Source organism: Coffea arabica, chromosome 2c, assembly GCF_036785885.1.
Source record: "Coffea arabica cultivar ET-39 chromosome 2c, Coffea Arabica ET-39 HiFi, whole genome shotgun sequence".
NCBI classification, from domain to species: Eukaryota; Viridiplantae; Streptophyta; class Magnoliopsida; order Gentianales; family Rubiaceae; genus Coffea; species Coffea arabica.
In genome coordinates, this window is record NC_092312.1 from 13,706,010 (window position 1) to 13,721,937 (window position 15,928).

The window sequence follows — 15,928 nt, forward strand, 5'->3', positions numbered from 1 at the left end:
AAAGGTTAAGGACAAAGAGATCTTTCAATTTCCACGAGCTTGTAGGTATATTGGAAGACAATGCATTGGATAAATCTCTCGTAGGGACGTGACATTGCCTAAGCAATTTGGAACTGAACCCCGTAATTGCTGCTCAACTCCATGATTCCCAAGTTTCTGTAATTTACAGAGACTGATGGGGACGGACACTCCCGTTCTCTTTGTATTGTACGTGGCTCAAAGATAATCGTTGAAGCTTCTGCAAATTGTCGAATGAGCTTGGAAGAAATCCAGTCAACTCATTCTGAGACAATTTGCCAATGAATTTAGTCATTTAGTACACATCACATACAATGAAAATTATGAAATCCAACCAATGGTTAAAAGTAAGATGTTATGATGTAGCACTAGTTGAATATAACACGATCCAGTATCATACCATTCCGGAAAAATCATTCAAAGTTAGACTGATTTTCAAAATTAATGGTCCTTTCCATTCAGTGAAATTTATTCCATTCTGCTGAAATATCAAGAATCCATTCTTTTCAGAGTGCCTTCATCCTCATCCCTCCCGCAGTGTATGAAAAGTTGAAAACCTCAGTACAAAAATTAGGTCAAAATTCGGATAGACCAGCTATTAAAAAAATTTAATAGTTCAGATTGTGCCACGTCACTTGATGAAATGACGTGACATAATCTCAAACGCGATCCCAAAAATTTTCCGATTTTACATAAAGTGCTTCCTAGTTGGGGTAGGAAGACTAAAAAGGCTCTGTTTTGAAACTCGGACTGAACCGGCCCGTCGAACCGGGAACTGGCCAGGTAGCTGGTCCGAGTCGTATTAAAAAACCGAAAATTTAAAACTCGGTCAAAGCCGGTCAAAAACCGGGTTTGACCGGAAAAAATCGGTTTTTCCGGTTCAACAGTAATTTTTTTTTTAAAAAAATTCAAACTTTATAATATTATGTTTTGACCCCCTAAATTGTTAAAACTTATCGATATACCTCAAATATTTGATACTTTATAAATATTGTCCTAAAATTTGATGTTATTTTTCAATTAAACTCATAATTTTAATTCTAAACTTGTTAATATTTATTAAATAATATAAATTGCTACTTAATTGTTCTAATTTCTTTATATTTTCTTGTTAAATATATTTGAAACATCAAATATATATGAATATACCTTTATTAATATCAATATATTATTAGATATTATAAATATAATATTTTAATTTTTAAATAATTTTTATTTATGACGTCATCCGGTTCGATCCCTATCGACCTCCGGTCGAACCTATTGACCCCTGACCCCTGACCTTGGCCGAGTCGCTATCCGGTCCGATTCTGAAAACACAGTAAAAAGGCCCACATAACGGTCAAAGGTGATGAGAAAGTTGTTCACATTGATATGGGATTATGGAACAAACGGTCACCGTGGACTTGCAACCAAACAGTTTTAATTCGTTCGGATTGGTAGGTATGCCCCATAAGGGAGCTACCATTACTATGCTGTTTGGTCAGGAGATTATTTGAGAAAAATTATCCAAAATAATATGATAGTACTTTTTATATTTCTCTTAATATGATGTATATTCAATAAAAATATTATTGATAATATAAAATGTTGATTGAAAAATATATTTATGATACAAATTAAATAATATTTAAAAAAAAAAGTTATATTTGAACAAACCAAAGGTGGGGCAAAAGATTTTTGACAGATTTATGGAATTGGAACTAATCCGTATACTGTATATTTCTGGGGGCAAAAGATAAAAAAATAATATTAATATTAAGCCATGGTTCAAAGACTTTTTTCTTCTGAAAGGCTATGAACATACAAGCCAAAATTATTTCTTCTTTAATAAGATTATCAAGACAATCATCCCACCAGAAAAGGAAGCTATACGCTTGAATTGGGGTTTCAACAAACACACGTGCACGAGCAGAGCGGACTTGTGGAGTTTAATATTTCTGACTGGTGGGTGAAGTATATTACTTCATCCTTGCACAATAATGGACTATAAATATCAGAAATCATGGATAGGGAAAATGCAGATGACAACAATGACCCATGCTTCCCTTCTTTTGCTAGTTCTTTTCTTGGTTTTGGTCACGTTTACAACCTTGAGCTCTAGTCTTCTTAATGATCAATACTCAATTATAGGCAAAAATGATGAAGAGTTTCTTTCAGAGGAAAGGGTCGCTGAGATCTTCCAAGAATGGAAGGAAAAGCATGGAAAAGTGTACAAACATGTACAGGAGGCAGAGAAGAGGTTCCAGAATTTCAGAAAAAATTTGAAGTATATAGTGGAGAAGAACTCAATGAGGCAATCGAACTCAGGGCATGTTGTGGGGTTGAACAAATTTGCTGATATGAGTAACGAGGAGTTCAAGAAGGTGTATATTTCAAAGATCAAGGATGGGAAGAGGATAACAGATCAAAGAGGTGAGTTTAATATTGCTTTGAGAAAGTCCAAGGCAGCCTCTTGTGAAGCTCCTACATCTTTGGACTGGAGGAAGCATGGGGTTGTGACTGGCGTTAAGGACCAGGGAGGGTGTGGTAAGTTTCTTTATACCTTTGGTCAAAGTCATTTGGTTCATTATTTTCTCTTGATAGTACAAAGTTAGTCAAATTTGTTACCCAAAACTAGTCAGGACTAATGATAATTGATGGTAGTCTTGAAGATTTGAGGTCAAATTTCACCCTTGTAATTTGTGGAAATTGTTTTCTTGCCGAATTCAAAGAAGTCCTGCTGCTGTTGCTGTCACAGGATGGATCTAGCATGATTGGACGGAATATCTATATATGGAAACTAGGACTCTTTATGGGGGTAATTTTTTCACCAAATTGTTAATAATATTTGTCTAAGTTATAGTATCTCATTGCCAATTAATTCCTTGAGCAAGTACTTACAATTATGAGTGGATGAATGATTTAAGAATAACCCATATCGATAACTAAGATTCCGTGAAGCTTGCAAATTAAAGCAGTTGCACAAACAAAGAAGGAAATGGACTTTTGTTAATATTGACAATGTGCAATATTAGGTACGAATTTGCTGTCTCCCTCTGTATTCTTGTCCTTTTTGTTGTCTGATAGCAAAAGGCAGATTAATTTCATTAATTACAAAGCCAAATCCGCAACAAGTATCCAATAGACACAAATAGTTGGTGAGAAGTAAATTTCACAACTGGAGATAGAATATATATATATATATATATATATATATATATATATATTTGGTATACTTTCCAATTGCTAGAGATATTTTGTTACAGTCTCTACAATTAGAAGACAATTTGATGTACGTGACATAAATACAAGTAGTCAGAATCATAATCTAAAGACAACATAATCTCTTCTGTCAAGCAATTCCATTTTTGATAGTCAGACACTTAAATTTTGTTAATCAAATTGCTGGAAATTGTCCAGTGACAATGTATGGGGGAGAGTTCCAAAAGGATTCTGGCTTACTATTGGTTTTCCAGCCTCCTGACACAGTGAACATGAATAATATGTTTACAATCTCCATTGATCTCCTCTGGGCGGCCAATTATTGAGAAGTCCTCCATCTGGTTCTGCAAGTGATGAATGATTGAGATGGCATCACCTTCCACACTTTATTTGGAAGATATACCGTTTCTCTTGCAGCTACAGCTTCAGCCACCTCTTACTAGACTAAATTAAACGTGCTCTCATTTGCTTCCCTCTTTACTACTTAATGACCAAATTTTTGTGATGTTAATGGACAAAATTGGTGTCTTTTCAATCCATGAGGCAACTGCAGAAAGAATAAACCTGTGGAACTTGATGATAATCGAAAATTATTACTAATAACCAAAATTACTACTAACTTATCTTGTTCTCAAGTAATTATTAGAAACTAGCCACATGCTGATGATAATTAATTACAAAGCAAACTATTTTCAACCCTGTTTTGCAATCAGTTGTATTGAAATCTCAATATTCCTCCACTAATGCTCGGAGATATGGAAAGTAAACGCATCCCTGTTGTGTACAGGAAGTTGTTGGTCATTTTCTACGACTGGAGCCATAGAAGGAATAAATGCACTAGTCACAGGAGACCTCATTAGCCTGTCAGAGCAAGAACTCGTGGACTGTGATTCAACCAATGATGGCTGTGAAGGTGGATATATGGACTATGCTTTTGAGTGGGTGATCAGCAATGGAGGGATTGATACTGAATCTGATTATCCATACACTGGCATAGATGGCACCTGCAACATCACTAAGGTATGCTGTCTCTCTCTTGCCAATCTGTTACTGGTTATCAAACTTAAGAGTTCAGTAATTGTTCATTTATCCTTGTTTCTGTATCTTTGTTAGATTATCTACCATCAATGCTTGCTTACTATGAAACTGGTTATTCTTGATTAGGAGGAACGCAAGATTGTAACAATTGATGGCTACAAAGATGTGGCAGACGAAGAGAGTGCCCTGCTTTGTGCTGTCGTCCAGCAACCAATTAGTGTGGGCATAGATGGTTCTGCAATAGATTTTCAGCTGTATACCGGGGTACTTCCATTAGTCAAATCCATTCATACGTGCACAATTTTTAGTGAAAAATTCTTAGTATTTCCCGACGCTGAAAAATATCATGTTCTTGTTATCATAGGGGATATATGATGGAGAGTGCTCAGACAATCCAGATGATATAGATCATGCAGTTCTAATAGTTGGTTATGGTTCTCAAGGTGGTGAGGACTATTGGATCATAAAGAATTCATGGGGTACCTATTGGGGAATGGAGGGATATGCCTATATAAGAAGAAACACTAAGTTGAAAAACGGTGTTTGTGCAATCAATGCAATGGCTTCTTATCCAACCAAAGAATCCTCTTCTTCTCCATCTCCTTATCCCTCCCCTGCTGTTCCACCACCTCCACCAGTAAATCCACCGCCGCCACCACCGCCTTCTCCATCTCCTAGTGATTGTGGAGACTACTCTTACTGTCCACCAGATGAGACATGCTGCTGTCTGCTTGAATTATGCCACTTTTGCTTCGTGCAAGGTTGCTGTGATTACGAAAATGCTGTTTGCTGTACTGGCACAGATTATTGCTGTCCTAGTGACTATCCGATTTGCGATGTTGATGATGGCCTTTGTCTCAGGGTATGGTACCACCAAATTAATCTTTTTGCTTACGTATTAAACTTCAATCGTTGTATGGCTATTCTGACAATCTTACATCTTTTGACATTTGGTTTCTGCAGAACTTTGGAGACTTCGTGGGAGTGGCTGCAAAGAAGCGAACAATGGCTAAGCACAAATTTCCATGGAGTAAAACTCACGAAGTCAAGAAGCCTTACAAGCCTCTCCTATGGAAGAGGAATCAGTTAGCAGCAATGCGCTGAGAAGAAACATTGCATTAAATTTGGCATGGCATACGTATTTCTGCTATTTCTGGCGTTGGCATTTGAATCTTGGAGTATCACTTTGTAATTTTTCCGTCATAAAAAAAAAAAAGCATCACTATCTCCTTGCATGTAATGAAGATGATATCCATCTTGAGTGCAATAAATTTATGTTTTCTCATTCAAATTGGCTACTGCCAACTCCAATTAGTTCAAAGTTACTTCAATTCCCATTACATCAATATTACCATGGCTTGGATTTGTTAAATTTTCAGGAATTGCTAACATATTTTTTATTATAAGCCTAGGGGTTCTGCGTCCCATTGCAATCATATTTTTGTTCAAGGTAAAGTCCAGATATGTCGAGTTATATCTCTATTTAGATATTCTTAGAATTCTCATGATTCCTTTACGGTTTCCTTTTCATGTAAGCCTTTGAACCCTTCACGAAATCACCGACTTGAAGACGGTTTGGGAAGTGATAGCATGGTGACATAGTGTTGGGAAAGTAATCCCATATAGGAAACTGATATAAAACCGTAATCCGTAAGGAAACTGGAAAACAAGAATCGTGGTTGGTTGGTTGGTTTAAGGATTAGAGAAAGGAAACAAGACAACCTTTTCCAACAGGAAAAGGGGTAACTTCCCACTGCCTATATATATGAGATAAAAGGAAACGGCCGTCTTCTGTTCAACTCTATTCCATTGTATTCTGTTTTATTCAATACATCAGTAATTTCGCAAAAGATAATATAGCCATGAGTAAGCAAATTGATGAATCCTCCTGCCGGAGGGGGACGAAGAGGGACTTCAGCACTGCAATTTTAGAGAAGAAGAAGTCCGCGAATAGGCTTCTTGTGGACGAGGCAATCAACGATGACAATTCGGTTGTGGCTTTAAACCACGAAACTATGGAAAAGCTTCATCTTTTCCATGGAGATACCATCTTGATCAAGGGAAAGAAGAGAAGGGATACAGTCTGTATAGTCCTCGCTGATGAGAATTGCGAGGAACCAAAGATTCGAATGAACAAAGTTGTCAGGTCGAACCTCCGGGTTAGGCTTGGGGATGTTGTTTCGGTGCATCAATGTCCTGATGTCAAGTATGGTAAACGTGTGCACATACTTCCCATTGATGACACTGTTGAAGGGATTACCGGAAACCTTTTTGATGTTTATGTAAAACCGTACTTCTTGGAGACGTATCGTCCGGTCAGGAAGGGTGATCTTTTCCTTGCAAGAGGATTGATGAGAAGCGTTGAATTCAAGGTCATCGAAACTGACCCTCCTGAGTATTGCATTGTGGCGCCTGATACTGAGATCTTTTGCGAGGGTGAGCCGGTGAAGAGGGAGGATGAAGATCGCCTGGATGACGTTGGTTATGATGATGTTGGAGGAGTCCGTAGACAGATGGCTCAAATTCGTGAACTTGTGGAGTTGCCTCTGAGGCACCCACAGCTGTTTAAATCAATTGGTGTCAAGCCTCCAAAAGGCATTCTGCTTTATGGTCCTCCAGGATCAGGAAAGACCTTGATAGCCAGAGCTGTAGCTAATGAAACTGGTGCTTTCTTCTTTTGTATCAATGGACCTGAAATCATGTCAAAGCTGGCAGGAGAAAGTGAAAGCAATCTAAGGAAAGCATTCGAGGAAGCTGAGAAGAATGCCCCGTCTATCATATTTATTGATGAGATTGATTCAATTGCTCCCAAGCGGGAAAAGACGAATGGAGAAGTTGAGAAAAGAATTGTTTCTCAGCTTTTGACACTTATGGATGGGCTCAAGTCACGTGCCCATGTCATCGTTATGGGTGCAACTAACCGTCCAAATAGCATTGATCCTGCCCTTAGAAGGTTTGGGAGATTCGATAGGGAAATAGACATTGGTGTTCCAGATGAAGTTGGGCGGCTTGAGGTTCTTCGTATCCATACAAAGAACATGAAGTTGGCTGAAGATGTGAATTTGGAAAAGATTTCCAGCAATACTCATGGCTACGTTGGTGCTGACTTGGCCGCTTTGTGCACTGAGGCAGCACTCCAGTGTATCAGGGAAAAGATGGATGTAATAGATCTTGAAGATGAATCAATTGATGCCGAGATACTCAACTCGATGGCTGTCACCAACGAGCACTTCCAGACTGCGCTGGGGATGAGCAATCCCTCTGCTCTGCGAGAAACCTTGGTTGAAGTTCCAAACATTAACTGGGAGGATGTTGGAGGCCTTGAGAATGTGAAGCGTGAGCTTCAGGAGACTGTTCAATATCCAGTCGAGCACCCTGAGAAATTTGAGAAGTTTGGCATGTCACCATCAAAGGGAGTTCTTTTCTATGGTCCACCAGGTTGCGGGAAAACTTTGCTGGCCAAGGCTATAGCAAATGAGTGTCAAGCTAACTTCATCAGTATCAAGGGTCCTGAATTGCTTTCCATGTGGTTTGGAGAGGCTGAGGCTAATGTCAGAGATATATTCGACAAGGCTCGCCAATCTGCTCCTTGTGTCCTCTTCTTTGATGAATTGGATTCAATTGCTGTCCAGAGAGGAAGTCAGGCAGGAGATTCTGGGGCCGCTGACAGAGTTTTAAATCAACTTCTAACTGAGATGGATGGGATGAACGCAAAGAAAACTGTCTTCATTATTGGGGCCACAAACAGACCTGACATTATTGATCCTGCTCTTTTGAGACCTGGCCGTCTTGATCAATTGATATACATCCCTCTCCCTGATGAAGAATCTCGACATCAGATTTTCAAAGCATGCCTCAGGAAATCGCCTGTTTCTAGGCAAGTAGACTTGAGGACTCTAGCAAAGTATACTGAAGGCTTTAGTGGTGCTGATATTACTGAGATATGCCAACGTGCGTGCAAATATGCAATCAGAGAGAACATTGAGAAGGATATCGAGAAGGAGAGGAAGAGGAGAGATAATCCTGACGCGATGGAAGAAGACATCAAGGACGAAGCTTCTGAAATCACAGCTGGTCACTTTGAAGAATCAATGAAGTATGCTCGTAGGAGTGTCAGTGATGCTGACATAAAAAAATATCAGAAATTTGCTCAAACATTGCAGCAGTCTAGAGGATTTGGTACTGAATTTCGCTTCTCTGAGTCCAGTGGCCCGGCTCTAGGATCTGATGCTTACGCAACATCTGCTGGTGGTGCTGCCGAAGATGAGCTATATGCTTAGGCTGTCTTTGTTTATAACATGTTAGCTTGAATGTCTAAGTACCTATTTTGGCTCAATTGTCGGTTTGATTTTCCCCTGTAAAATAGGATAAAGAGATTAGACTGTCCTTGTTTTTCTGCATCTTTAAAGTACTTCAATAATAACAATCTCTTTGCAATAGTCCTTCCTATTAGAAGCTAAGCAGTGTCAGTCATCTGCAATTTTTATCTTATTCAATACAGCCCTCTCTTCCACAGTGCACTTTCTGCTGTTTTTGCATAGCATTACAAAATTGATGCCTTTCATGGTCGGAGAAGTCACGATTAATACAGAACAATAAGCCTACAAGCAGATGATCCTCCAACTAGTGTCCATCATGGTGACTGATAAAAGCCCTTTTCAGAAAACTACCAGGATGCCCAATGACCCAACACTTCTTGTTACTAGTGACTCTTTCCTCCACTTTGCCTGCCCTGCAGTGGCCTTTCACCATGTACAGTGGCATATCCAGCGGAAAAATCAGCAATAATGAAACTGATGCAAAGCGCCCTTGAAAAAAGCATTATACATTAGCATAGTTTCACTTAAAATTTGTTGTGTAAATACTTCTTCTTTCCAACATAATTTTCTGAGCTGAGAAAGAATCCTGTAAAGCTGCAAAAGCCCAAGTGAAAATTATTATTTCCAAAGCAAACAAATAACATCAGAAACACAATTTACAATCAAAAGCAAGCAGTGGAAACGATTAATTAAAAGGCAATAAAAAGACAAGTGATTGCGTAAATGCATGATGCTGGGCGATCGAATGCTTGCAGTTTTGAGGCATGCAACGAATCCCCTCATTGACGAAGAATCCGGGAACTTTGATGGAGATTTTCTTAACGCGCTCATAATCCAATTCTTGAATGCAGACCAAATATTCGAGAAACTGCCTGTAAGAAATTACCCCGTGAGAGACTGAGAGCTGAAGCAGTTTCATGATTCATGAGTTTTCAGGAACACGTGGCTCAAATTATAGAAGGCTAGCAGCTAGGTGGCTGAGGCGAAAGACATAAAATGGAAAGTGGAGCTGCTGAAGTTTTACTGTTTTACCTTCCTATACCTACACTATTTAGAAATTACAGTCTCCTAAGTCCTCAAAGATTTCTTTTGAAACATATTAGCCCTCAATATCTCTTCTACAACAATCTAATACCCCGCATTTTCATTGGAAGTAATGATCGGAGGTGATATATAAATATGAATAACACAATTATATACATTAATAGAGTGTATTTGTGTGTGTGTCTATGTATATATGTATATGTATATGTGTTATCTAATAATCATTTTAACTATGAGAAAATTGGTTGTTTGGATTGCAAATTTTCAAGTGTTTTTCGGAAAAAATTACTGTGATATTTTTATAGAATGCAATGTATGTGAGGTAAAAAAGTAATTGAAAATGTGTAAAAGAAATATTCATGAAAAATGTAAAACTCAAACAGGTTTTGTTCAAGAATTTTCTGAAAAATAACATTAAAAATTTTTTAAGTAATATGGCCATGTAAAATCTAATTGTTCTCATCCAATAATTTTCTTTTCATTTTGGGAAAGTCTACAGCACTCTGATTGTTCAAAGTTTATACTTGAATTTTGTTCATAGCCTAAGACTTAGACTCAAAAACTATAAAAAAAAAATTTATAAATAATTTAAGGAATTTTTAAAGATACTAGTAGCATCACGAATACTGCAACTTTGAAACATGTATAATACTCTTGGTTTTCCATCAATGTATACTGTCAATTGGACAAATAAAATAGAAAAAATCGTGAAAAGATGTTCCAACAACCCAAAACCCATAGGCTGTAAGCCAAAATAAAAGGAACTTTGACAAAGAAATGCGCCTTCTATATTACTCGTTGTTATTAAAATTCATTATTGAAGCATCCACTAACTAAATCTAGTTCTTCGTATTGGCATTTATTTCTAACTTTGCAAATGGAAGCGAAAGGGAAAAAGGAGAAGAACGAGAGTAAGGGAGTAGATAAGATTGGAGATGGGTTTAAGAATATCTTTTTTGTTTTAAATTTAAAAGTACAAATTCTTTTTCCATCTTAAATAGAGACAACGTTGGTGTAATGTTATTTAGAGTCTATTTAATAACCTAATTTAGTATTTGAATTTAATGAATTCATAGTTTAATATGTTCAAATGCATTTGATAATAAAAAAATGAACATCTGAATTAATTAAATGACACTGAATTTTTTGGGCAAAATTTGCTTCTAAAAATAATCGATAAACTATTTACTTATCACTTAATGTGATATATTAAAATTTTCAAATTTCAGTTTTATCAAATGCACCCTAGTTTAGATAATTAAATATGCCAATGGAAGTTAGTATAAAATTTTAATTTAGGAGAAAACTAGGTAAATTATCAGTAACATCAGGCAAGGTTTCTAAAATACTCCCCTTTTTTCCCTACATTTTTGGGCAGGCTATAATATTATTCGGCTATAAATCTCACCAATTGTAAATCTCACCATTGTGAGTTCCTTTTAATCATATAACAAAAAAAAAATTCTCAGCAAAAAAAGTTGTAATGGACAATAACCCAAGGAAGTTTTAAAATGATGTCTTACAAATTTAGTTCATTCTCAGCAAAGGGGCCAAAAAAAACGGAGTGCAGAATATGAGTACAAAAAGGGAAGTACGGACTGTATGAAAGACGTTCACAAACTTAATTTGTTTTCGCAGAAATCTGCAATTCACTGCAAGAACAACTAAAATTCATCCACAAATTCTTGGAACCGTCCAAGTTTGTGGTGTCACAGTCTTTTCTTCATTTGGCAATGCCATGTATTTTTTCCAATCCTCAATTATCATCCTAAGATCGTGAATTTTATTGTCTAGACCAATACAACAATTCGCATGCATGGTGCAAACAAGATTGAGATCTTTACTAGGCTCACAAAATCCACCGTAGAAAGCTGTGTCCAAGAACCTAATCTTGAGCCCAATCTCATTGATGGAGGGATCAAACTTGATCCCATTAAGCACATCTTGATCATGTTGACCGGGAAATCTGTCCTTTGATGTGTACCAAAACTTGTAAAATTGGACTGTTCGGTTATTTGATTTCACATAGTTAAATCCTCCATTTGGAGAGTTGTTCAGGTCAGTAGAGGCGTACCAATAATGATCGCATGCAATTTGAAAATCTGCGTCTGAATAAAAATGTGAGAGTGGATCTCGAAACCACATGACATCGGCATCCTGGTTGTATAATTGAGCAACGAGTTAAATACTGATACAAACGCCGACCGATAGTTCAAGAATTAATTCTCCTGCTAGAAAAACACAGAGTAAAATGAATAAATAGTAAAAGTAAAGACAAAAGATATTACCGTGAAAATGAAGTTGTATCCCATCTTAAGAACGGTGTGCAGAAAATCAATCCTTCTCCACATCATCTTCAAATAGTCTTGGCTCATAAAATGTGCCTCACCAGAAAAATCCACGCCTTCAGTGGTAACTGAATAGCAATGAGGGTGTACTTCCATGCAGTGAGAGTACGCCTTCTGGTCCAAAGCCAGAACTACTACGTGATTCAACAGCCATTGCGTTCCATTTCCAATTTTGAAGCTCTCAAGAAAGAGATCAAATATTGAATTTGGTGCTGTCCAAGCTGCATTTAGTGTTGTTAGGATAACGGTTTTGTCCTCCATGGCTGCTTTACTCAGTACTTTCTCCAACTTGGTTGCTTCATTTTCTACGCTATCCTAAATTAATGAATAACAAATTTGGAAAAACGAGGTTACCACTCACATGGGATTGAGAATATTAATGAGGTTAAATTGGAAAAACATAGGAAGAGGAATGGAGAAAGAAAGGAAAAAGAAAATTAGTTAACAAAAATTTTATCTTTTTTATTTGTCATAATTTATCCTAACCAAAAATTTTTAGATCGAAAAGTCGACGAAATTAATTTTATTTCTTTAGCTTTTATTGGTCCATTCTCTAACTATGATTTAAGATTGATTGAGAAAAGTAAGACGAGAAAAGAAAAATAAAAACTGATCATAATAGAGGTGTAGTTTTGTTTCCTAAGGTCAAGTGAGAAAAATTTAAAGGATTTTTTTTCCTTGGGGGAGTTTTTGTGATTTATCCTTTAATAGGAATGGAAGCTTCCATGAAAATGAAGTACAAAGACTGCAGCCCAAATTTGCAAAAGTCATAAAAAGTTTGGCCTATTCCATATGAGATGTCAAGATCAATGTTTAATTCCAGCTTCTCATATTTCCATTCCCACGTTCTCAAACTTTGCAACTAAATGGGCTGGTTTCGAAGACTATTTACGTGGCCTTGATCTTCACGTTAGCGCAAGATCCTTTATTCCTACGAAGGTTTTTTCAGGGCCCCCCCGCCCCCCGGGGGTGGGGGCGTGGGGCTTGTGCGTGTTGATTGGTTGATTGGTTTGAAGAAACATAAAATTGTATTATGTGGTACACAAAACTCCTATCAAGCTAGCTAAATTAAGTTAGGTCTGCTTCGTACGCAAAACTCCAATCAAAGCTAAGCTAGGCTAATTCAGTTAGGTCTGCTGGTTTATACAGTAGTGGGACAGCCCGTGGGTGCTGGTTTTTTGCTTCGATTAGATTAATGCACTTGATTCTTTAACTTATTTGAACTGTCCACTTGATTGCTAAATGGTGGAAAAAAAAATTAATGCATGGAAAGATAATCTAACAGAAGCCAAAAAAAAAAAAAAAGTGTCTTTCATTGAAAAGTATAGGATTATTTTCTTCATCTGCGAATCAGTCCAAAGTATTGAAACCCAAAGACGAAAGGGAAAAAAACGACCAAAAACTCAAATTCTGGCCTAATATGTTGTTATGTACTTTTTTTTGGCTTTTAAGTGCAAATGTGTAATGTTAAGGGTGTAAACGCGTCAAGCTTAATCATAAATTACACCCAACTCAAGTGAAATGATCAAGGATCATATAGGAGATTAAGTTAATTGGTAAACCCAAATACCAAAATCAAACCCAAAAAATCCACCACATTGATTGTATAGCTAAAAAAGAATACTCAATCGCACAAGTCATCATCGGACATACTTATAGATACAATAATAAAAAAAAAAATGGAATTACTCTCCTTCATGCATGCATGCATCGCAGATAAAAGATAACTTACCGGCGAAGGTAGGTTTTCTTGAACAGTATTGTTTGTCGTCATCGGAGGAGATAAATTTGCCTGACTAGTCGAGTCATTGTTAGCAGTTGCAGGTACATTTCCTTGCAAGATGTCAGTCGGTGGAGGTGACAAATTTCCGGCATCGGAAGATTTTCCTTGATCAGAAGAAGGCAACGAAGATTGGTTTGCTTTTGTAGATTCCTGAGATGCACTGCTACTGGGAAATGGATTGTAGGAAGCGGGCAAGAGATACTGTACGTGATAAGGGGAATGATAAAGGACGAGGCACGCTACAAGGGCCGCAATGGTTAAAAGGGCTATCTTGATGATGCTTTTAGTAGAGAAATTGCGGTGGTTCTGGTGGTGAAGGAGGTGGTAGCCGCCAGGTTCTGATGGTTTCTGATCATTTTCACCGGTGATCCCGCCATCTTCCACATCCATCGGAATTATTCAACTCAAATTTGATGTGTGTGATGATGGGGGGTCACGTAAATTAAATCATCTCTCAATCTATATAGACTAATCAGATAACGAAAAGTCAACAATAATTTTCCAAAACCAATTGAAAGTCGTCGGTTGAAATTCTAACAGCTATAACAACTAGTCATTAAAGAATAGGCTTAAGTAAAATAGTAAGTTCTTGTACAATTTATATGTTTGGCTAATAAACCAAATCAAATTAACGACTATTTGGAGAGTTTGATAACTTGGAGATAGCCATATTTTTATGTGCATTTTCCCTTGATCGTTAACCCGGGGGAAAAATTAAAAAACAAAAGTTTTATCATTGACCAACACAAATTGTATATATATGTATAAAAAAAAAAAAATCTCTTGATTAAGACTAATGATGAGTTCACTCCCATAACCACCAATTTCATTTTAATTGAGCGAATAGAAGAAACCAAAATGGTGTGTTATCAAGTGGTCAAAATTGGAGTAGAATTTATTGGGCATTAGCAAAGAATTAGACCCAAAAAAAAATGTTTCAATGTCTACAAAATTAAATAAGAGAAGAAGTCCACTTTTTTTTTTTTTTTTTTTTGCATTAGAAAAACAAGCAAATAATTGCCTCCAGTTTAATTCCCAATTATTATGCATGACTACCAAACTTATCAAAGACTCTTATAAATAATCAAGAGGCCTATTTAACAGAACCCGCGAAAGAATATAAAGAAAAAACAAAACTTTATATCTTTAAATAATTCACTCAAGTTGTTGGCTCCACGTATAGAAAACAAATCCTGGGGAAGACTTTCCAGAGACTCCAAAACTGCTGACAAGTTTTTTTTTTTTTTTTTTTGAACTTTATTATTAATACGGAAATTTCTTGCAGGCAATAACTGGCCATGCATGTTTTATTAAGCCAATGACTAGAAGTTTCTATTATCTTAACGCATTGAAAACGTACGCCTGCATGCGATGCCAACTTCTATGGCCAACGCCACGCTTTCTTCACAAGGAGCGACGACTTAAATTCTAGCACTCGCAGGTCACATAACTCAAAACAAGGGTGATTTATATGCTCTTCATATTCGATTCATGCACTTTTGTTGGTAATTGATCCAATTGACCGAACCAACTTCGATCCCTCTAATATATATAGAAATGCATCATCTGGTTTAGAGCTGAATGCTCCTCTAGACATTTTCTATGTACGGATTTTTTGGTCTTCTTGGGGATGTAGCTTTTATCCCTTTGCCATGCTATCTTCCCATCTAGTTTGATTTCATTGATAACATTACTGACTAGTTTAGCCAAACCGTAACTACAAAGATTGATAACATTACTGTTCTTTTAGAAAGGCAAGTGCTGACATTGACATACAACTAGTGCCTTGTCAACCGGAATTGATTTCCAGTTCTCCTCCATTGCTTTCACGAGAGCTGTCCTAGGATCACCCGAAAGCAGTCTTGGTTGTTGGAACTTGGAAGCTTGCCCATGTTTACCGACAACAGCATCAGTAGTGTAGATGAAAGTTTGAGTGTTGAGTCTGCAAAGTAAAGGATACGAATGTCCTCTCCAGTCTTCTCATCATGACTAATATTCATCTGGCTTCCTTAAACTCATGCCACAGCTTTCTTGGAAATTAGGCTCCCTTCATCTTGTTTCTGATCATTGGTTTAAAAACAGTTTTCTGATAGTTGATTTCATTTCTTCCTTAGTCTTGATCGAATAGTTATAAAACTCATAACGATTAACTTTTTATACACTGTTGATCTAAG

General features: G+C 37.0%; 2 protein-coding genes and 1 pseudogene across 2 annotated transcripts; 2 read left to right on the top strand and 1 right to left on the bottom strand.

Moving 5' to 3' along the window:
• Positions 1-1,881: 1,881 nt before the first annotated feature.
• LOC113726170 (low-temperature-induced cysteine proteinase) lies at positions 1,882-5,545 on the top strand. Its single transcript, XM_027249733.2, has 5 exons — positions 1,882-2,547; positions 4,010-4,242; positions 4,387-4,524; positions 4,625-5,122; positions 5,224-5,545. Exons 1-5 carry the CDS (start codon positions 2,001-2,003, stop codon positions 5,362-5,364), a joined length of 1,557 nt encoding a protein of 518 aa, XP_027105534.1. The 5' UTR covers positions 1,882-2,000; the 3' UTR covers positions 5,365-5,545.
• Positions 5,546-5,693: 148 nt separating this feature from the next.
• On the top strand, positions 5,694-8,707 carry LOC113726169 (cell division cycle protein 48 homolog pseudogene; annotated as a pseudogene).
• A 2,402-nt stretch (positions 8,708-11,109) lies between these two features.
• LOC113722165 (uncharacterized protein At4g15970-like) lies at positions 11,110-14,197 on the bottom strand. Its single transcript, XM_027245654.2, has 3 exons — positions 13,704-14,197; positions 11,912-12,286; positions 11,110-11,780 (listed from the first exon to the last, which is right to left on the bottom strand). Exons 1-3 carry the CDS (start codon positions 14,142-14,144, stop codon positions 11,295-11,297), a joined length of 1,302 nt encoding a protein of 433 aa, XP_027101455.1. The 5' UTR covers positions 14,145-14,197; the 3' UTR covers positions 11,110-11,294.
• Positions 14,198-15,928: the final 1,731 nt, after the last annotated feature.

What these genes read in the sequence shown, in the direction of transcription:
- LOC113726170 (XM_027249733.2), top strand. Translation starts at nt 2,001, where the DNA reads ATGGACTATAAATATCAGAAATCATGGATAGGGAAAATGCAGATGACA. An exon ending in TAAGGACCAGGGAGGGTGTG is followed by an intron (nt 2,548 to 4,009) that starts GTAAGTTTCTTT and finishes TGTTGTGTACAG; the next exon opens with GAAGTTGTTGGTCATTTTCT. An exon ending in ATTTTCAGCTGTATACCGGG is followed by an intron (nt 4,525 to 4,624) that starts GTACTTCCATTA and finishes TTGTTATCATAG; the next exon opens with GGGATATATGATGGAGAGTG.
- LOC113722165 (XM_027245654.2), bottom strand. Translation starts at nt 14,144, where the DNA reads ATGGATGTGGAAGATGGCGGGATCACCGGTGAAAATGATCAGAAACCA. An exon ending in AAGAAAACCTACCTTCGCCG is followed by an intron (nt 12,287 to 13,703) that starts GTAAGTTATCTT and finishes TCATTAATTTAG; the next exon opens with GATAGCGTAGAAAATGAAGC. An exon ending in GATACAACTTCATTTTCACG is followed by an intron (nt 11,781 to 11,911) that starts GTAATATCTTTT and finishes TTATACAACCAG; the next exon opens with GATGCCGATGTCATGTGGTT.